Source organism: Phaethon lepturus, unplaced genomic scaffold (genome assembly GCF_000687285.1).
Source record: "Phaethon lepturus isolate BGI_N335 unplaced genomic scaffold, ASM68728v1 scaffold50031, whole genome shotgun sequence".
NCBI classification, from domain to species: Eukaryota; Metazoa; Chordata; class Aves; order Phaethontiformes; family Phaethontidae; genus Phaethon; species Phaethon lepturus.
Genome location: NW_010516530.1, coordinates 2,699 through 24,989, shown reverse-complemented (window position 1 = coordinate 24,989; position 22,291 = coordinate 2,699). Strand labels below are relative to the sequence as shown.

The following is a 22,291-nucleotide window of genomic DNA, read 5'->3' as shown; positions in this document are numbered from 1 at the left end:
GGGGGCTTGTAAGGCGCAGGGATATATCTGTGTCCTTCCTAAAAGGCAGGAACTTTGTGCCTGAGGGTTCAGCTCACAGAATTTGCAGGGGATGGGATATGTTACCCAGTGAGCACTGTTGCTGTGAGCTCAGGAAGATATCTGCGTAATGAGGTTATTCCTTCAGATTTTCTTTTCGTGTTGCTGCAGCGTTTTTTTTGTCTCTATACAGTCTGTGTGGGGTGGTGAAACATGGCATGAACCGCTTGACCCGCTCAGATGGCTCCTCAGCAGAGCGCTGTATCCTGGCCTATCTCTACGACCTGTATACCTCCTGCAGTCACCTCAAAAGTAAATTTGGGGAGCTATTTAGGTGAGTCTGAGGCAGGTAGGATGCAGCGGGTGCTGACCAGTATAGCACCTTCGCTCAAGCTTTCCTTGTGATCATGCTTGATGGGGTTGTCCGTGAGATCCTCTCAATGAGGAACTGAAGTCTTGGGAGTAGTGCCTGTTTTACAGACAGTAATGACCTAGTGTATAATCTTGACTCTTAGATCATCAAGCTGGTTTTGGTGAATTGCCTTCAGTAGTCCTCTGCACCTCCACAGGTCTCTTCTTACCCCAGTCCTAGAGGATAGAAGTAGAGAGGTCTGTTCCTACCAAACTCTGATGACTGAGCAGTTCATCGTAAAGGTTGTTTTCTGCTTTCTTAGCTCCCTAATAATTCTTGAACTGCTTCTGAACCTACTCTGCTTGGTTCCTGTGCTACTTTGCACTCCTTGTCCTTGTTCTGCCCTTGTTGACTCTTCAGGTTCTGCTCTGCTGATGCTGCCCCCAGGCTCTGTCCTGTGGGCATACTTTACTCTGTGACCTTCTGCCCTTTGCAGTTCTCTTGGGAACTGTCCCTCCACCAGCTCCCTGTGGAGCAGCCCAGAGATGGAGTCCACAGATCTCAATGGCTTTTTGCTTACATGATCCTGTAAAGGGCTAATTCTCCTGACAGCCTTGCTTTTCCAGCACAGTGCTTCACTTTGTCTTTTCTCGCAGCTCCTGCTCCCTAATTAATGTTTCTAGTGCAAGCATGCGATAGGGATATCTATGTGTTGGTGTTAACGTGGCATCAAGGGGCTGTGAGAGTGGCTTGTGCCTTGTTGTCAGCTGGCTAAACTGGCTGCTGAGAGCCTTGGAAGTCTCCCTTGGAGAGCAAGAGGGAGTGCTGTGGTCACAGGTGCACTGGAGTTCTTTGAAGGAGTCATCACACACACGGAAATGAGAAACCTGATACTAGTCTAACTGAACTCCCAAAAGCTGTTCAGCAAGGCTTTAAAGTAAATGGCCAGAGATAAAAGGGAATACCCTCCAGGAGGCAAACAGGTTAGAGATGGAGACAGGGCATGGGAAGGAGCTTGCATTTTGAGGGTGATCCCTCCCTGAGGACCCCCATAGGACTCTGCTGGTGCTTGTGCTGTTCTATGCATCGGAAGTTGTATGAGTGGTGGTACCAAAAGTTTTCATGGAACTGTTATTCAACACATAACAATAGAAGCTGGCTGCATATTGTTGAAGTAGGGTGCAGTGATGGTGACCAGGTCATAAACTGGCAGATGAAGTTTAAACATAAAATAGTGCACATAGGGTTGTCCTTGTTCCCTTCCAAATTCTATGTAGTGATGGATATATACTACGAGTTGGATAAAGGATCTTTGAGCTGTAACAGATACATAATTGAAAATGTCATCATAGTGTTCAGTAACAGTCAAAAAGGAAATTAAATGTTAGATATTGTTTGGAAAGGAATGGAGAACAGACCAGAGAGCATCATTAGACTACCATTTCAGTCACAGTATAACTGTGCCTTGTGGTTTGGAGCAGCAGACTCCAAAAAGCATATAGTGGAGTTAGGCCCAAAGGAGGGTGAGTGGATACATGACCAGAGGTTTGGAATGACTGACTTATGGGGAACTGAATCTCTTCCCCACAGAAGAGGAGGACTGGGGGGGAATCATAGAAGATTTTAAAGTTCTAGTTGATATAAAAAATAAACTGAATGTCTTACAACTGAATGTCTTAACTATGTCTTACAATAACAAGCACAAAAAGGAATGAATAGAAAATAACAAATGATAGGTTCAGAACAAAAGAATAAACTGTATAGTTCTCATAGTTAACATGGAACTCATTCCATGTTGTGAATGTAAAAAATCTACTGGATTCAAAAAGTAGGTGGACAAATTTGCAGGAGGAAAATCTGTTGAGGAGGGCATTAGCTTTAACTCTGAAAATCTGTGAGCCCTAAGTTGTAGCAGAGTGGGGAAGGATGCTGGAGCAGTATTGCCATGTGGCTGCCTTGCTCTTAAACTCTTTTCTGGGCATGAACTGTTCTGACAACAAGGGCTGAACTAGGTGTTTCCCTGATCTGACCTGAAATAGCCGTTCCCATGCTATGTTCACTGAGCCCATGAGTAACTTCCAGGTGCTTCCACAACAGAGAACCAGCTTCACTCTTTTGGGAGAGTCTTTGTTGGTACACAGTGATCTTGAGTTTCCACATATTCTTGCCCAGGGAGGGCTTGTCTAGCAGAGGATTGCTTTGTTTATCAGAGTTCAGAGGAAGCTTAGTTTTTTGTGTTCCTAATCTCTCTTTCCTGTCCTGTTTAGTGACTTCTGCTCCAAGGTGAAGAACACAATCTACTGCAATGTTGAGCCGTCTGACTCCAACATGCTGTGGGAACCAGAGTTCATGATTGATACTATTGAAAATCCATCTGCACATAACTTTACATACACCAACCTGGGCAAGAGCCTCAATGAAAACCCAGCCAACCGCTACAGTTTTGTCTGTAATGCACTTATGCATGTGTGTGTGGGACACCATGATCCAGACAGGTGAGAGGCAGAACTTTCATGGTCCTACTGAGATGGTAGGATCTTTAGGTGAGGATGAGAAAGCCAGTAGCCATTCCTTGGCTGTCTTGGGGTCTGAGGAAGAAGGAGCCAAGACTGGGGTCCCTTAGAGAATCACTGATGTGATGGCATGCATGAGTAGCAAAGTTGACCCTCTGCTTTTTTCATTATTTATTTAACAGGGTGAACGACATTGCTATCCTGTGTGCTGAGCTAACTGGCTACTGCAAGTCTCTAAGTGCCGAGTGGCTGGGTGTGCTCAAAGCTTTGTGCTGTTCTTCCAACAATGGGACCTGTGGCTTCAATGATCTCCTCTGCAATGTTGATGCAAGTGCAAACATTCAAAAGGGGAAAAAGAATTGAAGCAGGAGTGGAGGGATCCCTTGGGAGAAGGCAGAAACGAACAAGGGATGGAGGCTTTGTCTCCTGAGGACAGGCTTTGAATACTGGGGCTACCTTTTGGTGTTTGTTGCAGCCTGGCCTGATCATAGACATTGACCTGGGGTTATGGGCCCTTCTACCCCCCAGCTCTTAGGCAAGCTGAGGAGTTGATGACGGAAGGAATGAGGCAGAGGCTGTTGTGATCACTGGATGATCTCCTCTCTTCCAGGTCAGTGACTTATCTTTCCATGATTCCTTGGCCACCTTTGTTGCCATTCTCATTGCCCGGCAGTGCTTGCTGCTGGAGGACCTGATTCGCTGTGCTGCTATTCCCTCACTTCTCAATGCTGGTAAGTACATCTCTGCAGAAAGCTGGTCTTTGTCTCAGTTCTGGCCCAAAGGCCTGTGCTTAATGGATACTTTGTGAACCCCATAGCTGTGAAACATGCCTCCAATTCAGCTTTCCTAGTATGGTACTTAAGAATTTAATGTTTTTGCTTTAGAGAGTTTCTGGCCTTTTGCTTTCTATCAAAAACTGGTTGTGCTAAGGTTTCTCAATGTGTTGCTCTGTGGAGTTTGTGTGCAAGCTGAAATAAGCATGAGGAGATGTTACCAGCCACACTATCTGACCAGTATAGTCAGCTTTAAACTCCAGCAGTATTGCTCCTGTTGCCGATATGGTTCAGCTTAGCATGTTGGCTAGAGCAGCCAGCTGACAAATTGGGCCTAGAGCGCCTTGGTCACTCTGCCTTTCCTCTGCACCAGCCTTCCTAGCTTTGATCTGGGGATTGCAGCATCCAAACTCTGACAGGGTGAAGTTTGGAAGATGGAGCAAGCAGAATGCAGTGTATGTCATTGGGGATAATACTGATATATTTGCTCACTTGCATGTTAATTGGTGCACATGCTCCATATTTGTAAATACAATAAGGCTGCTGCAGCTTCTCAACTGGCTGCTCCAGGGCAGTGCACTGTGAATAGCTTTTGGATTGAGAGTCAGCTGTCCCAGTGCTTAAGAAATCTCAGTCGACTGTTTTCTTTACATAGCCTGCAGTGAACAGGACTCAGAACCAGGGGCACGTCTGACCTGCCGGATTTTACTCCATCTGTTTAAGACTCCACAGCTGAACCCATGCCAGCAAGATGGCAGTAAGTGAATGAAAGTAGAGCCTTTCTTTATTGTGAAAGTACTAAGGCTCTTGCACCCCAAAAAAAGAGGTACTGGACCCTGTGATTAGAGATATGACCTGCTTGCTTTGAATAAAGCAGGCAAAGCCTGATACACTGCTTTCTGCAGAGGACAAAGAACAATATCCTTCCATTTATGTCACTCCATGGTAGCCAGGCACATTGGGGAGGAGGCCATTGGAGTCAGGAAACAAGCCAGTAGAGGTGGCCTTGCCGTCACTAAGCCATTAGAGTAATGATCACTTTTTTTTTTTTAAGTCTAGAGCTTTGTATAGCCTCTTAACTTGGTGCCAGAAGCTGCTATTTTACAGCACTCCCTTTTAGTCTGGATGGAAACGGTCCAGGAAGCTCTGTTCTTGGCTCCTCATCAGTATCCTGATAGCTCAGATCTCTAAACCCAGCCTGTATTCTAGGTTAGGGTACTGCTGGAGCTTGGAGTTCATGACACGGGCACTACTCCTCATTTGGATTTCATGGTTCAGTTGTCCCAGCGTGACTGACACTATGCTTTGCGAAACTTTAATTAAATTGACCCCATGTTACAGCTGGGAAAAGGACTAGCCTCGGGATTCTCTGAGCTGGATTCTATGGTACTGGCTGGCACACAATTCAGTCAGCTCTGGAGCCAGTGCCTTTCTCTTTTGCTGGGTATTGCCCTTCTCCATTGTCCTCTTTGCAGTTCTTCCTGTGACCGTCACTTACTGGCAGCTTCCCAGAATCGTATTGTGGATGGAGCAGTCTTTGCAGTGCTGAAGGCTGTCTTTGTTCTGGGTATGTACCTGTGTTAGCCTGAACCTGTAAGAATGTTTTTTAGGGGGGTGCTAGGAAGACACTGTGTTGCATGTGTTGGTTGTACAGAAGGCCAGAGGAGATCTGTTTTGGTGGATGTGTGGCTTGTCTGAAGCCCTTTGGTTGAGCTGTAAATGTGCCTCCTATCTCTTAGAAGAAATCTGCAGGGAGATCACTGATCACATAGTTTACAAAAGCTCAGGATGTTTTGTGGGTCAGGCTTTGGGTTTAGTATTGATGGTTAAGTGATACATGTGCTTTCCTTGTAGGAGATGCAGAACTGAAAGGCTCTGGCTTTTCCCATCCTGGAGGTGTTGATGATCTCATGGATGATGAGCTGGGCACCAGGAAGGCCGGTGGTCGGGTAGTAACTGTAGAAACAGCTAGCTTGGATATTTATGCCAAGTATGTACTAAGGAGTATATGTCAACAGGTGAGTCTGTCCCATCTTTAGGTTTGTCCTTATGCCTTCTGCAGACAGATACATCCCATATGACTTTCTGCAGATTGGGTTTGCTAGGTATTTCTTTGAAAGATCAGTGAAGAACCCGCGATGGTTCTGCCACGTGATGGCGCTAAGAATTGCTCACTATTACCAAAAAGTAGAGGCAAACAGTTGTCAAGAGTTAGATGTTGCAGAATGCAGGGACTGCACATCCCCTTTGCTTTGGCAACAGCACAGGGCTCGTGTCCAAGCAGGGGAGTGCTGGGAGTGGTTTTCTGAGATGTGTGCTGGAGGCAAAGAAGATAAGCATGAGAAAGACAGCTTGTTGAAGTGATAAATGGTGCAGCTTAAGTGTTGCTTGCAGCTAGGCTGCAATGTATCCCTGGGCTTTGCTGTGCCCTGTTTGGTTAATTAAAGGAACAACAACAAAAAAATTTTGCTTAGCCTAATCTGCCAGCACCAGTATTTCTGTTCCTTTGTGGCAAATTGACGTTTGAGGAACTGAAACCTGGCTAATAAGGTACTTAGTTGCTGAATGGAGTGGCTGTTACCACTACTGTATGAAAATGGGTGTTGAAGGATGTCCTTGGCCTTGGTTGCAAATTTAGTCTGTCAACTGGAAATACGCAGAGTTACAGTTTGAAACCTGTATTCTGTATTACTAATGGATAAACAAAATACAGCAGTGCTGTGTTGTCCTCATACTTTGTGATGCTGCTGTTTATTAATTGGCTCGCTATATAGCAATGTTACCAGCCTATCAAAGAAGAATTAGAGCCACCTATTTACAAGCATAAATTTAACATACTTGGTGTTACTGAAAGCTGTCTGAAGTAGATACTCCCTTGTTGGTCCCAGTCTGTGTAGGAATTCACAGTAGGTAGAAAATGTGTGTGTGTGTACAGGAGGGAGTAGCAGTGTTAGGTATCACTACTGATACCAATTGTTGGCAGCACTGGTTATGTAGGAGTGAGCATTCCAGTAGACACCAGTGACTACCACCGAATTGTGCCAGAGCTCCTGCAGGGTTCCTGCAGCTGTAAAGAGCTGGTAAAATGATGTGTTTAATATTAGCACCTCCAGTGTGAGCAGTGGATGCTGCAGAGCTCACATTATCAATTCTGAAACATCTGTAGAATGCCTTAAACTATAGGTTTTGATTTCTCAAACGCAGAAAATGTTGCATCTCATATTCAGGTGTATATTGTATAATAGACTTCATCATGAGGCGGTAGGGAAAAGGAGCAGATAACAGAATTAAGTTAACGTTTTCTTGGGTACAAATTATTATGACGTAGTTGCTGGTCTGCCCTTTAGCTTGTTTAAATTAATAAATGTAATTGTGACTGGCCTTTTGAAAAAGTTAATTTCATAGAGCTGTGATAAACCACAGTGGGAACCAAGAGAAAGGCTTGAGTCAAAGGTACTAACCAGTGATTGGAGTTGTCCATAGTGATTGGAAAACATGTTCATAATGCTCTCCTGTGAAGAGGCAGATGAGGGGCTCTGTTTTAATAATATGAAACCTGTTTTGTAAAGAAATATTACAGAGGGAGAGAGAGGGGCTAGAAGTCCCTCAAAGATGGTAGTTGACTTCATACTTATTTGTGAGATTATACCAATAAAGTGGATCAGAGATGAAGTCTGAATTCTTGTAGGAAGCTGAGCAAGTGACAAAAAGGGTCTTCCCAAGGATATGCATATTACGTATGCAAAGAAGAGAAGTTTCAAGAGATTATGATGTAGCAACACTGAAGGGGAGAAATGCAATAGGCGTTGGAGAAATCACCAGATCATGTGTATTGGCAAAGTGGAAACTTCATCTGAGATTAAGTTGAAGATTGAGGCTGTGGTTTCACAAGGGTTTCAAGATAGGCTTTCTGACCTTTGTGCTCTGCTTAGAGTGCTGTCTGCTGCTGAGAGGGACTGTTCCCAGCTTTCTAGGTGTAGCACCAGCACCTGTGTTTCATGAACTGGATCCTCATCTCTTCTTCTCTGGTTGTCACTTCTCAGTGGAGGAATTCTCTGATAAGGCTTGCTCTGCAGCTGCAGAAGTGCTTATAGAGCAGTCCTCTGTGGATTTTAATTTCCTGAACTTGCTAATTTATTTTCAACATGAAAAAATCCTGTAGTAATGAATGCTGCAGGTTAACTGTAAACTGTGTGAAGAAGCACCTACCTTGTGTTTGTTTTGGAAACTGCTGCCTTTATCATACACTTATGGACCACCAACTGAAATGGAGAGGCTGACAATAATAGTTTTCTGTCTACGTTCTCCTCATAATTCATGACTTTATAAATGGCTTGCATCCAGTCAGTTCTTTCCGCTTCTAGGGTTTGAGAAGTCAAGTCATTGTTTTTTACTAAGGATGGCAGTATGTTTTCCATCACTATTTGAGAATTAAGGGGTGTGCTTTTCCCTAAGACATGTTCTAGTTTAGCCTTAGCTGCAGCCCTGAATTATTTAATTTAGGACAGCTCCAGGACTTTGTTGTGCAGGAGATAGACCAAATAATTTTAAGTGATCCCTTCTGATCTTTTGAGCCTAAGTGGCAGTGTTGATGGAGCCTGGGCATGGTAAGTGACTGTACTGTTAAATCATACCAGTATTTTGTCAAAAGAAACAGCAGCTACTGTGTTTCACCACTGTTGACTTGTCAAAGTTGATGTTTCCTCTGTTGTGATTGCTGTGCTGTGCCTGATGCCTGCTGAATCAGGATAGTACAGTTCATGAAGAGACATGATTATCAGGCATAGCTGCGTACTAATAAGGTTTTTATGAGTTTGACGTGTTTCTGACATCTCTCTGAGATTGAAAGCAGGGGCACTGGTTTGGAATCAGACATCAGGTGGACTGTGCTGACTCTGCCTTTGTCTTGCAGGAGTGGGTAGGTGAGCGATGTCTGAAGTCCCTCTGTGAAGACAGCAATGACTTGCAGGATCCTGTTCTGAGCAGCACACAGGCCCAGAGGCTGATGCAGCTGATTTGTTATCCACACCGGCTGCTGGACAATGAGGAAGGAGAAAATCCTCAGCGGCAGAGGATTAAACGCATCTTACAGGTGCAGGCTCCTGGCAGAATGTAAGAGTGTCCTAGTAATTGCCTAATGTAGTGTTAGAGTGGAGTTGTCCAAAATGCAGCCCTCTGAGGGTTTTGACACTCATTGTCATGGGAGCTGAGGGTGTGGGTTGACATAATTTGAACTGAGATAAGGACTCACATGAAGTATGTGTGCATGTGTTGCAGAATCTGGACCAGTGGACCATGAGGCAGTCCTCGCTGGAGCTGCAGCTCATGATTAAGCAGACGGCAAACAATGTGAGTTTCTGCTCAGAGGGACCATACAGGGACGTGTGTTGCCAGTGCTGAGGTGGCTGCTTGTGAGATGGTGGGGATGTGGCCTGGCAGAAGTGGGAATAGGGAGAAAGTAAACAAAGAGGGAGTCAGGCCTGTGAAAGCCAAACATGAGAAGGACGCAATGAGTCTGAGACCTGAAGAACAGCAACCATGGGGAAGTTGGCAAACTGGGTTTGAGTGAGTTGCGTTGAAGTGTGCAAGCCCTGTCAGTGGGTGCTCTCAGAGGAGGACTTGGCTGTCTCTTCTTCCCAATCTCCAGGAGATGAACTCCTTGTTAGAAAATATAGCCAAGGCCACCATTGAGGTATTCCAGCAGTCAGCAGAGACCAGCTCTGCTAGCTCTGCTGGCAATGGAGTCAACAATATCAGTAGCTCAGCAAGTGCTACGCCTGCCAGCAACAAATCCAAACCCATACTCAGGTAGGTGTAGTCCCAGCATGCAGCTGCCTTGTAGACAAGTCTGAATCATAGGTTGGATTGCAAACTGCTTTTCTCTCCTGTGTTGTCACAGCTCCCTGGAGAGATCAGGAGTGTGGCTGGTGGCCCCTCTCATTGCTAAGCTTCCAACATCAGTGCAGGGCCATGTGCTGAAAGCTGCTGGAGAAGAACTGGAGAAAGGACAACATCTAGGGTCGTCATCCCGCAAAGAACGTGACCGCCAGAAGCAGAAGAGGTGAGTCCTGGGGAAAGGGCAGGCAATGCTTGCTGTGCTGATCCCCCAGCCTGGCAGTATAGCTCCATCTCTGTTCTCTCTGCAGCATGTCCCTCCTGAGCCAGCAGCCATTTCTGTCATTGGTGCTAACATGCTTGAAAGGACAGGATGAGCAGCGGGAAGGCCTCCTCACCTCTCTGTACAGTCAGGTCCAGCAGGCAGGTGTCTTGCTTCTCCCCTCACTTTCCTTAAGGGCTTGCTCCTCCAGCAGGCAGGCTGTTGGGCATGTCCTTGGAGATGTCTGTCTGATCATATGCTCAATAAGGCAAAGATCTTACCCTGGTTGGTGTAGGGTGTTTGAGCTGACCATCTCTGTGTCACTGGACGGTGGGCAGTACAAGCTGCTCTCTATAGCGTACAGTTTGTGACGTCTGTCCCCTCTTCTAAATTTCTTAGATTGTTACGAATTGGCGGGAAGATCAGTACCAAGATGACTGTAAAGCCAAGCAGCTGATGCATGAGGCCCTGAAACTACGTCTGAATTTGGTGAGCAGTTGCAGAAAAAGAGCTTACCCATATGGGGTGAAGAGTTGTCTGCCTTTTTTTTTTTTTTTTTTTTTTTTTGAATGAGCACACACACTGTGGAGGGGCTATATATGTCCTGAGGCAAGGAATTAGGAGAGGCACTTGTGCTGCCTCTAGGTCTTGAGCCCTGAGTGGGATAAGGTATATGGAAAAACTCCCTTGCTTTATTTCGCCAGGATGAAATCCAGAGCCTTGGTCTCTGTTTTGGAGATGTGCCTTCCCATTTCAATGCTTTTGCAGTTCACAGCACTATTACTTGCATCTGAGGTTTGTCCTGCTGACTGCAGTCTCTTTCAGCTCTCAGTAGTAGTTGCTGCAGCACAGGAGTTTTCTGCTTTAGGCTCCTTTCTCACTTCTAAACTTAGTGTTTCTTCATGGTGTCCTTGTGACTAAGCTACTTTTCTCTGCCAGGTGGGGGGAATGTTTGACACGGTTCAACGCAGTACACAGCAGACGACTGAATGGGCTGTACTTCTCCTGGACATCATCAGCAGTGGTACCGTGGACATGCAGTCAAACAAGTAACTTTCTGGCTGACTTCTGATCCATACACTTCCCAAGGGAGGCAGTCATTAGCATGGCCCCTTTCCTTGTGTGAGCTAGCTGTCTCTCTAAATGATCTGTCAGAAGTGCTGTGACAGCCAAAAGAGACCTCGTAATAATAGCAGGCTACAACTTAGGTCCCAATATCCAAGTGCACTCTGACATATCCAGAGCAAACTCTGCTTTCCAGATGCAGAGATTAATAGAGGAGAGCTGAGTCTGTATACCTGCTTTTTGGAGAAGCTGAATGCATAGACAGGAGGCCAGTCTTAATCTGTGATACTGCACTTGACTCAAGTGTGAACACCCTGTGGTGTATGAGCAAAAGGAGGATTAGTATGGGAGGCTAGTCTGAAGAGCACTTAGCACTTCTGACTGCAGGCAGTATTCTTGGCAATCTAATAATGTTTAGTGTTACTATGATGGCAGAGGTTTTATATGTGCTTCTCAGGTGAATTTGACCTTTCTGTTCTTGACCAACAGTGAGCTCTTCACCACCGTGTTGGACATGCTGAGCGTTCTCATCAATGGCACCCTGGCCGCTGATATGTCCAGCATTTCTCAGGGCAGCATGGAGGAGAACAAGCGGGCATACATGAATCTTGTCAAGAAACTCAGGGTGAGGGACACCAGACCCAGTATGGGGAGCAGTATGTGCTGTGTCGTGGTTGTCCAACTATGCAGATTTACCTGCCTCTCATAAATGGCACTTGTCCTGTTGCTGCTGTTTAGACGAAGCAGTGAGGATGGCCCCAATGGCTTTAGAGCTAAAGGGTGCAAAGGTGAGAGGTGGATGCAGGGATGGAGGTTAACACCAGAAGAGGCTCACATGGACTTCAGATGATTTTCCTTGAGCGATTCTTCAAGTCTTCTCTATTCCACTTGTGCAGAAAGAGCTGGGGGACCGGCAATCTGACAGCCTAGAGAAGGTGCGACAGTTACTGCCACTTCCCAAGCAGACCCGAGATGTCATCACCTGTGAACCTCAGGGATCCCTCATTGACACCAAAGGCAATAAAATAGCTGGATTTGACTCCATCTTCAAGAAGGAGGTAAATGAAGCTTTTTTTGTCTGCATCACAGCTCCTGAGTGCAGGTGTCACCTTGTCCTCTGATGCCTTGAGTCTACACAGCTTGGGAGGCATCTGTATGCAGCGCCTTGTTGCCTGCTGAGCTTGAAGTGTCTGGCTGCACACAGACAAGCTGGCACATAACCATGTCCAAAAAGGGCAAAGCTGGGTGTTAATACTCGCTGATACATACCGCTATGGCCTGAGAAGTTATTTAAATTTTGGTTTTGTACTTATGGCTCTATAAAGCATAAAGAGAAACCCATAATCCCCATCATGTGAGTTACCGGGCAGTGCTAGTGGGCAGAAGACTGGTAGAGATGGAATGAAGGAGACTGGCAGTTGTTGATGAAGGCCTTTAGAAATGACTGCTTTGCTATGTGGAAGAGCAGGGACTACTAGTAAGGGCTCAGGCTGTTCATTGGGACACATGGAGTAGAGCCTGAAGAAAGCAGGAGAAACAAAAGGCACTTGGAGGTTCTTATCTCTTTTGCTTTAAAGGGTTTGCAAGTCTCTACAAAGCAGAAGATTTCCCCTTGGGATCTGTTTGAGGGCTTAAAGCATTCAGCCCCCCTCTCTTGGGGATGGTTTGGGACAGTCCGGGTGGATCGCAAGGTGTCTAGATTTGAGGAGCAGCAGAGGCTTCTTCTGTACCACACACACTTGAAACCCAAGCCCCGCAGTTACTACCTGGAGCCGTTGCCACTGCCCCCTGAAGAGGAAGAGCCTCCTACACCTGTGGCTTTAGAACCAGAGAAGAAAGCTGCAGAACCAGCCAAGGCTGATAAAACAAGCTCCAATCCTGCCACTTCTACTGAAGAACGGAAGAAGAAACAGAGCAAAACCAAGAAACGCAACCAATCTGCCAGTAAAACTGAGGTAACTGACTTCCCAACAGCTATGGACCTCCCGTGTCCACGCCTCCTAGTCACAGAGCACTCCCTTGAGTCTTCCTGAGGAGCCTGAGAGTGGTGTAATGGTGAAGATGGGATGTGTTTCCTCTCAGTTGGGAGTGCTGGAGTTCTATCCTGTGCTCTCTAGCTTGGGGCAGGGCAAACATTTTCTTAATCCCTGATGGGAGGGAAGGAGGCTGCCCAGCTCGGATAGCATCCCAGGTTTCCTCCTGTGGACTTTTCAGCCCTTTCATACTCTTCATCCATTCTTGAATTCACAGTGCACACTGATCTTTCTTACTCCTTTGTCATTGCAGGATTTTGTGTTGGGCCCTAGTCGAGGGGTTTCATATGGAGTCGGTATGCCTACAGATCTCTTGCATCACCAGTCAGGAAGCACTATGTCGAGGCTGGCATATGGGCAGTCACCAGTGGGTCTCTATGCCCAGAATCAGCCTCTTCCAGCAGGTAGGTGCACAGCAGAGCTGAGTATAGTGCACCTCTTCAGGAACCTCTTCTTAAGAAACCCTTCTGTGAGATGGTCCTATGCAGGTCCCTACACTTTTCCCTTTTGCCTGTCATGCATCTAGATACGGTGATGAACAGACATTCTGGAGTTACAAGGCTCAGTCATAGCGTGTGACTACTCAGCCTGTTTCTCTTCCTCTTGCAGGTGGACCTCGCCTGGATACATCCTACAGACCTGTACGTATGCCGCTGGGGAAACTTGTTCAGAGTCGTCCTCCGTATAGTGGTGTGCTGCCTCCAGGGATGGGGAGCATGATGGGCATTGACCCCTCCTACAAGCCAGCAGTGTACAGACAGCAGCCTCCAGTGTCTCAGGGACAGATACTGAGGCAACAGCTTCAAGCAAAGTTGGTAAGTCAGAGCTGTGCTCTTGTCGCTGGACACCACAGCACAGCAAGCCTGAGCTGTTTGCTGGGACTATCCCTTCCAGCCAGAACTTTCCAACCCCCTCTCTACTTCTGCCCTGGAAAGATGTTGTCTTTTGTGTCTGTTCCTCTGGTGCAGCTCTGTGTTTGCCACCTGCTTTGTGCGCCCACATCACAAACAGTTGGTAGAGGCTGTCAGTGAGGTCCAGTGGAGCATCTGTGACTGTTGGGCAGTGAGAGGAGCACAACCTGGCTGTGGGGTGGTGGGGATGTTAGCAGCATATTTGTCCCAAGTCGGGGTGATGTGTCTGCATGCTGTGCAGCAGCCTCATAGGTTTAGCAGTGAAGCTACTTGTTTGATCTGGTGGAAGCTGCTGAGAAGAGAGCAACAGTGTCCTGCTCTTTGGAGTCATTGAAAAAAGTATTTCTCTGTTGCCTTCCAGCAGGGCCAAGGCATAATGGGACAGCAGCCCGTGCGCCAGATGGCTCCAACTCCATCCTATGGAGCACTGCAGCCCTCCCAGGTAAGTGGCAGTGACTGCAGGTAGGACTGGAATCTGGCTCCAGCACAGGGTAGTGTCTTTGTTTCTGCTGCTAAATCCTAAAGTCTCTTGGCTCTCTTCACTCCTCATTTACTGGGCAGCATGAGTGTGAATTCCAGAGATGAGCAGCCTTGTGACAGTATTTAGAGGAGACTGGTGTCCTGTGTTCAAAATTCTCTTTTGTACCTTACCCCATGATTGATAAAAGCTTTTTCTTTCATTTCAGGGTTACACACCTTATGTCTCCCACATAGGCCTTCAGCAGCACCCCTCCCAGTCAGGCACCATGGTACCTCCTACCTATTCTGGCCAGCCCTATCAGAATTCCCACCCCAGCTCTAATCCTGCCCTAGTGGATCCTGTTAGACAAATGCAGCAGAGACCAAGCGGCTACGTACACCAGCAGGCCCCTGGCTATGGTCACACCTTGGGCAACACACAGAGGTACCTACCACCCTACCGAATGTTAATAAGCTGTATTTCATCAAGGGCTTCCCTGACACTGCTCAGACAACCCTAACAGCAATCCGTGAAAAGCCTGTTCTCTGTGCTGTGTTATACAGCATCTGAGTCCTTCACACCCTCAGGGGAACATCTTTATCCAGCTTTCAGCCCTGGGAAGAAAGAGAGAGGCAAGATGTAATTTGGAGATGCTAGTTGCAGGCAGGAGACAGTGTTACCAGCCAGAGAAAGATGGAGTTGGGAGGTATGAGAAAAATTACCTGTGAAACTCATGGTTTAGGTTTTAAATCTAACCAGCAGGTCACCATCAAAGGGCTAGATCTGGGGTTTCCACTGCATTTTCCATGCTCCTGAGCAGGCATAAATCTAGCAGGGAAACCATGCAGAACAGTGGGCTGAGGACTGTCACTTAGGGCTTCTAGAAAAACAGGTTGGAGGAAACCCTTGAGAGGCCCTGGTGTCCCTCACCTTTCTGCAGAGAGGCAGCATGGATTGCAAGGGGCTGTTTGTGCTTTCTATCTTGATGGTGGAAGTTTGGTTTGGATTTAAGAAGCTGGCTGCCCATGAATCTCTTACTCCATAAGCTTGTCCTTGCAGGTTTCCTCACCAGTCAATACAGCAGGCCCCCATGATGAGTGGGATGAACCATTTGGGTCCACAAGGAGTCCCCTCAGGAATTCGACCTAGCCAGATACTGCCTGACCAGCAGCAGCAGCAGTACCTGAGGCAGCAGCAGCAACAGCAGCAGCAGATGCTGAGGGTGAGTGATTGCAGACAGGAGGAAGGCTGCTGGAGCTGGAGGAGGCTTGCCTCCATTGCAGTTTCCAATGGCAGGAAATCTGGTGTGAATCAGTCCATGTACTCCACATCTAACAGTGGATGGTGAAAAACTGATCCAAAGTAAGCTGTTAGACCCAGCTGTCTAGGTTTGAAGAAGTTCACAGGCATGTGTCAACAGACATGAGTATTCCATGGATTTGCATTATGGTCTTATGATATTAAATACTTATGTGATATACAGATATGAGTACATTTCTTGGAGTTACAGAAATGTATCAAATTGACAGAGAACCACAGAAATAGTTTGGGTTAATTGGTGAATTGCATACCTTATGACAAGGCCTAGCAAACCTGTAGAATATGAGAAGACTTTACATGGCAGAGTGCTGAGGGTTCGTGTTCCGAGAGAAGCCTGAGCAAGATAGTGCTTCCTGCAGAGAGCTGCAGTCAGCAGTATTTGAGAATTGCTGCCTTGCAGTGGACAGGAGACTGCCTGTAGTCTCTTGTCCAGCGCAAGCCTGTAGTCAGCAGCTTTTAGTCCTTTTGATAAGTATCACCCCCTGACTATTCACTTGGTTTCTTTTAGCATTCTCCATCACTCATATTTAGAAAAAGGACATGCCTCAGACAAATTGCTAGGACTTTTCCTAGCTCAGTAACTTCATGTATACCTTCAGCTTTTAGCTGACATTGCTTGGTTGCTTAAAAAAAAAAAATAATAAAGTGGAGTGCCCAAAATCTCCCATGTTGCTGTGACTCCTGCTGCATTCTCGGAGGCATACCAGATGCAGAACAGACTCCTGGTGCTTGAGGTGACTGTCATGATGCAGTAGCTTGTAGAAAGGACAGATGGCCTTTTGGTTTGTCTTGCATGGGTTGGTAGTCAGCTGTTGCAAGAAGGTAGGACATAAAATTGGGAGAGGTATCCTGACTCATTTAGTCTGTCACTTGCTTTCTTGTGTATCCAGATCATAGCATCCATTTCAAGAACCTAAGTGGCCAAACTGGTTTAAGATGGAACTTAGGAGGCTGTTCTAGAAACTCACTCCATTTGGGCTGAATCCTTGATCCAAGTCTCAAGTGTGTTTGTGACTGGTTCTTGTATCCAGTTGTTATTGTCTGCTGTGTCCGGTTGTTTACTGGCTTTTCTTTCTCTCTGATGTTTACGCAATGTATTCCTCGGGAGCACTTGCAGCTTCCATAGGTCAAGTTTTCCTAACCTCCTCTTATAAGATACTGTCCCTTCTCCTGATTGTATTCTTGTCTGTTTTCTGAGTCTGTTCAAGGTTTGTATCTTACCCTTTTGAGCCAGCGATCAGAACTGTACCTAGCATCACCATGTTGTGTTTTTTATGATAGCATTAGCAGTTTTCTATTTCTGCTATAAATTCTTCTGTTGATCTAGAGTTCAAAACTACATTAACAGATGGGAGAAATGTCTGAAAATTAGAAGGAATGAAAGAACCTTGAGATTTGTGGGTATACTCTGACTCCAAGTGCACCACACTGAATATTATTCTTACTGTAACTAGTTCTGTCAACATCTAGGTTGAAGCACTGCATCCGGTTTTATCGGCATCCTTCTGCTGAAATGCAACACCAGCTGGCATGAATGCCAGAGAAGGGCAGCAAGATAGATCGAAGAGTTGGGGAATGTGACTGGGAAGGAAAAGTTGAAACAGCTGGGTGTCAAAGTTAGAGAGGTAGAGACAAGAGGAGAGATAAGTCTCCAAATTTTTTGTCTTCAAAAAAAAGGAAAAAAAACCCCACCTTTACCTGTTCTTGTCCCTTGGCTATAGGACAAGAAATGGCCTTAAATCATAACATAGGAGATTCAGGGTAGAGATTAGGGAAAACTCCAGTAGTAGGACTAAGTGTGACCTGGACTGAATTTCATAGGAAGGTTATATATTGGAGCTCTGTTGCTACCTCTGGAAAAATTTTGAGAACAGGTCAGGCAAACACTCGGTGAATCCAGTATTGCTGATCTTAACCAGGAGGCAAGAGATAAACCATCCAAAGTCTTGAGGTAGGTCTTAGTTGTTTCCTGTTCTTGTATCTCGTTTGCTGCTAGTCATTCCCCAGCTGACCAGTAGACTCATAGTTCTCTTCCTGCTATCTGTCGATACCTCATCTTGCAGAAGAACTCTGTTACTGTCCCTGTATTTCTTGCCATTTCTCAGCCTGGGGCAGGGTCCTGGTGAAATTTGGAGAAGTTAGGTACCTGTAAGGAAAATGGTGTAAGAGGGTATGTTACTGCATGGAACATCCTTCCTCCTTCAGCCTTTCCTGTGCCCTGTTGCTGTGTGCATTGCCCATACAGTTCCCTGATGGTCCCTTCTCTTTTGTCTTTGCAGCAGCAGCAGCAGCAGCAACAGCAACAACAACAGCAGCAGCAGCAGCAACAACAGCAACAACAGCAGCCACAGCCACCGCAGCCACAGCCGCAGCAGCAACCCCAGGTCTCCACAGTGCCTCAGCCACAGGCGCAGGGCCAGCCCCCAGGGCTGGGAATGCAGGCTCTTCCCCCACAGCAGCCCATTGTGAGTGTGCCCTCGGAGGCAGAGAGACATGGTAGTCCAGCACAAATCCAACGGTGTTCCACCTGCATCCCCCCCTTCTCCCTCCCCTGCGCTTCCCAGGGCTTGTGTGAATGCCAAGGCTGCCAGCCAGGTGGTGTGGCTATAACTGCGTTTCTCTCTTTGCAGTTCCAGCGCCAGGGCCTTCAGCAGACACAGCAGCAGCAGCAAACAGCTGCTCTGGTTCGACAGCTTCAACAGCAGCTTTCCAGTAAGCCTTGGTGTTCTTGATCCTGTCCCTGGTCTCTTCCCTGATGTTTCCTATTGCAGGTACCCTGGTGTAGAGAAGTAAGGCCAAGCCAGACTGTCTGTCTGAGGCCATAAATAATGCTGGCAGGAAAGTGGCATCAGGACTTGGAGCTCTTGGCCCACGGGAGCACAGCAGCAAGGCAGGCAGTGCTTACCAGTTTGTGAGCAACCTTCCAGACTTTCCTTCTGCTGCCTGCAGAGGGATGAGGGAGCTGAGCCTTTGTAGGGGCTGCCATGCAGCTTTCCGGAAAGGATCCAGTCTGCAGCTTTAAAGCATTCAGAGGTATTTCCTCTGCTGCAGATGACCTCTGAGGGGAACAGGGAGGCTGTAGTCCTGGGGCACTCACTTCGTGGATGACCCAGAGATACTGTGTTCGTGTTGTGATCAGGACAAAGCTTCTTGGAGGCAGGGAGGGTACTCTGTGAAATGTTGCTGCACACTTTCTGTGTTTCTGGTGTTCTGTGGGCTTCTGTGGCTGCCGTCACGGACAGTGTAATGGCATAGATGGTGTTCAGTCTGGCACTGTATTTCTATAATCTGCATTGAACTACTGGCTGGGGGATCTAGAAACAGAACCCAGTGTCTGTGCTGTTCCCTTATGAATGGCCTGCTGTTTTACTGTCACCTCCTCGCTGGCTTTTCTGCCATAAAAATGGCAGACATGCTATGAAAATGCCCAGAAATGGACAGTACAGGTTTTTTTGCAGTGCATTAAGTCTGAGACTCTGCTAGATATAATGTGTGAAGTGTGGGCTTGGAAATTGTGCTTACATTTGTTCCCTGATGGAAAATTCTTAGTCCTTGTGACCAAAAAAACCTTCCCAAACCAGAAGGTTTAATGCGCTAAGTTTCCCACTAGCCTGGTTCACAAACCACAAGTCTGTGCAAGGATCCCAGCCAGGACATTCAAGTATAGGAAGACCTCATATAAGAATCTGAATATAGCCAAATAGCCATATTTTTGTATCCTGTCTGTACAGCAAATGGAGCTGTTTTATATGGAACAGATGCGTGGGTCCGATACAGCCATGTGTCAGCATGCAGCTTCCATGCTTCCTCATTGGGTTTGCATCAGTTCCACCAAGGAACTCTGGGATTGAGTCGAAAGCAGGACATAAACCAAGAATAGCCTGTAGGAGGGGGGCGATAATACTTTGGGCCCAGGACAGGCTGTTAGGAGGCTCTGGGGTATCCCTGAATGTGCTGTTGTCCAGCAGAGTGGAGAAGGAGAGCAGGCTAGCCAGGTTACACTGATCTCCTTTTACTTCGTCTGACTTAAGGTCAAACACAATGATGGGGTTTTGGGGAAGAAAAATGACAGAATTTTATTAATTGAACAGTACCCAAGTTCACTGTGAGCACTGTACATCACAAAACATCAGTCCCAGCAGTTTGGAAGTTCATGAGGTTCTTGAATATAACTTTACTGTGTTTCCTGCCCTTTTTGTGCCATCTGGAAGTCCTTTGGGAGTATCCTTTTTTGTACCGAGATACTAACAGGGAGCCAGGATAGTGGTCTCTGAATCCTGCACTAACTCTGCTTTCTATGTGTGTCTCAGGAATAGTGTTTGACACTAGTTGTCTGAGCAGCTTGTGTTGCTGCAGGTGTTGTGCAATCTTACAGGATGACTTTCTTTCAAAATCAGAAATAATCAGAATAAGCTCATCCTCCCAGCCAGCTGCCACCTTTCAGGGCTTTGTTATGGTGCACCTGTTCCACCATGAGAGATGGAGAGATCTCCTCTGGAGAAGCTTCAGGATTGGGACTGACACATATCTATCTCTTCCTCAGAAAATGTGGGGTCCTGACTTGTGCTGCTGCCTAAAGGCTCAGACAAATGAGCAGAGCAAGGGGTGCCATAAAGGTTATATTTTTTTGCTTCTCACAGCCTGCGACACACTTCTCATACTGTGATGGTGATGCGGGGAGAGGGATCTCTTTTTCTGCACCAGACCTTGTGTCTGTCTGACTCTGTCTTGACCTCAACAGATACACAGACGCAGCAGAACAACAACCCATTTGGACGCTACTGATCTGTGGCACTTCAGCCTGATCCAGGAGGGAGACATTACTGTGGACTGGATACAGCCTCTTCACCCTGACCCACAGACTGGGGCTGCCCCAACCCCTGTCCTTGGGCCTGTGCCCCCACTGCTGCTGCTGCTGCTGCCCAACTCGCAGGAAGGTGCCAGGAGGATGGTTTTATTGTACAGCAAAAGTGTTTTTACTATCCGATTTCTACAAACATTTATGGAGATTCCTTGTGGTTGATAGTCTCCCTTCCCACTTTGGTTTCAGTTTTTACTCAGTTTTTAGTATTTTTGTTAAAATAATGATTAAGACATTGTAAAATTTTGTACTTTATTTATACCAGATGAACCCCGTACTGCAGACATTCTCAGATGAATACAGAGAGCTTACTTTGCAAAAGGAGTGTGTATTCAGAGCCTGCCTTTCCTCCTCAGCGCTCCTTCCAGTACAGCCTAGCAGCATCTCTACACATGGTCTTTCTCTCTTTCTCAGTAGAACTAATGTCTCTGTTTTCAGCTTTTGTGAACAGCTAAACAATTTGGTTTGGGAAAGAAAGCCCTTTCCTGTTTGTTTCATGAGCTGGTCTTCATGTGCTTGCAAGGGTTTGTGCAAGCTTTGTAGGATTTGTATGTTGATGAAGAGCTTTACTAGTAGTCTGTGGCATGTCCCACCAGGAGAGAGGTATAAAGCAAAGACGGAGTTGCATTGCAGGGTAATTCTGAGGCTAACACGTGCAGCTTCACAGCCACAGCAGTTACTGCTAGTACCTCTGCAGTCTAGGAGGAGCTGCAGACCGAATGCACTCACAACACTACTCATCGCAGCATGGTCTTGCTGATAAGCACCAAGGCTCCTTTGCTAGCTCCTTCCTGACAGCCACAGTGCTTTCTCTGGATGGGTAACATGCTGCATTCTCAACTTTTGACCTGCCTAATGCAGCCTGCTGGCATGGATTTTCATCTTTCTCTGTAGTAGGCTCCTTTAAGCTTAGTGCTCTCCATTCTTGCTGTCTGAACCTGGAAACTGCCATCACCAATGCCTTTCTTCTTCAGCAGTTTGCTTGTGGACCATTTGACCTGTGGTCCCTCTGGTAGCTTTTCTCGACCCATGTCTTCCTTCTGTCTCATTTGTGTGGGATATGGTGAGGCTCGCAGGGACTCATGGAAGAGCTGCACGTGATCCTAATCAAAAGGCAAATAACCAGTTCTGTAGGGTTCTTGCCATCGCAAGAAGGCAAGCTTAGAGAGGGGAGAGGAAGGAGGGATGTTGGGGCTCTAGCCGTCAGCTGTGCTCAAATGGCTGTGAGGGATGCTGGTGACCCAGGGCAGAGCCCCATGTGCTGGCTGATGGCCCTGTGTCTGCTGCGCTGAGAACTGGAGCTGAGCCCTTTCCTCCCTGGGAGCAAGTGGGTGGCTGCTCTCAGGGGACAGTGATGTGGGCTGCCTGGCAGCACCCCCTCCATGCCCTGCATCCCCAAACTGCATTGCCCTTGCACCTGCACCAGGCTCCTGCCATGCTGTTCCAGGAGGGTTGGAAGGTGCTGCTGGCCAAGCCTGATGGAGATGGGCTCCCTCGTTAATGAGCACAGATGTGTGTGCAGGGCTGCTTCCTCTGTGTACACCTGCTTGTCTGCTTCCGTGAGGATCAGTCTGGGGAGCAGCCTCAAGCTGTCTGTTAGGAGCAGCCTGTCTGATCCCCCATCCCCTCATGCCCCGGGGGAGGTCAGGGCCAGGGCCTCTGCTTGCCTGTGCTGGATGACCCCAGAGGTGGAAGCCCTGCTCATGGCCATGGCTGTGCCAGCTGGCACCTGCTCTGAGGGACACATGGCTGGGGCAGGAGGAGGGCTGTACTCACCCCCATCCCACCTGGGGTGTGAGCCACGGCTGGGGAAGCTGGGCACTGTCTGTGGGCAGAACAAGCCTCGCTGCCTGGCATTGGTGGCCGTGGGCGGCAACGCCCTGCTCCT

General features: G+C 47.2%; 1 protein-coding gene across 1 annotated transcript in view; it reads left to right on the top strand.

Moving 5' to 3' along the window:
* LOC104627732 (mediator of RNA polymerase II transcription subunit 12-like) overlaps nt 1-20,724 on the top strand; it is a 36,495-nt gene extending 15,771 nt beyond the window's left edge. The window contains 25 exon segments of the mRNA XM_010296078.1: nt 212-352; nt 2,638-2,865; nt 3,066-3,210; nt 3,494-3,614; nt 4,312-4,417; nt 5,132-5,223; nt 5,511-5,674; nt 8,569-8,748; nt 8,934-9,038; nt 9,307-9,464; nt 9,556-9,717; nt 9,803-9,914; nt 10,153-10,242; nt 10,693-10,802; nt 11,308-11,443; nt 11,715-11,876; nt 12,396-12,773; nt 13,105-13,255; nt 13,461-13,666; nt 14,124-14,204; nt 14,449-14,666; nt 15,282-15,444; nt 17,825-18,007; nt 18,173-18,254; nt 20,284-20,724. Of these exon segments, the coding sequence (XP_010294380.1) occupies nt 212-352; nt 2,638-2,865; nt 3,066-3,210; nt 3,494-3,614; nt 4,312-4,417; nt 5,132-5,223; nt 5,511-5,674; nt 8,569-8,748; nt 8,934-9,038; nt 9,307-9,464; nt 9,556-9,717; nt 9,803-9,914; nt 10,153-10,242; nt 10,693-10,802; nt 11,308-11,443; nt 11,715-11,876; nt 12,396-12,773; nt 13,105-13,255; nt 13,461-13,666; nt 14,124-14,204; nt 14,449-14,666; nt 15,282-15,444; nt 17,825-18,007; nt 18,173-18,254; nt 20,284-20,327 (3,718 nt within the window). The 3' untranslated portion in view covers nt 20,328-20,724.
* The last annotated feature ends 1,567 nt before the right edge of the window (nt 20,725-22,291 follow it).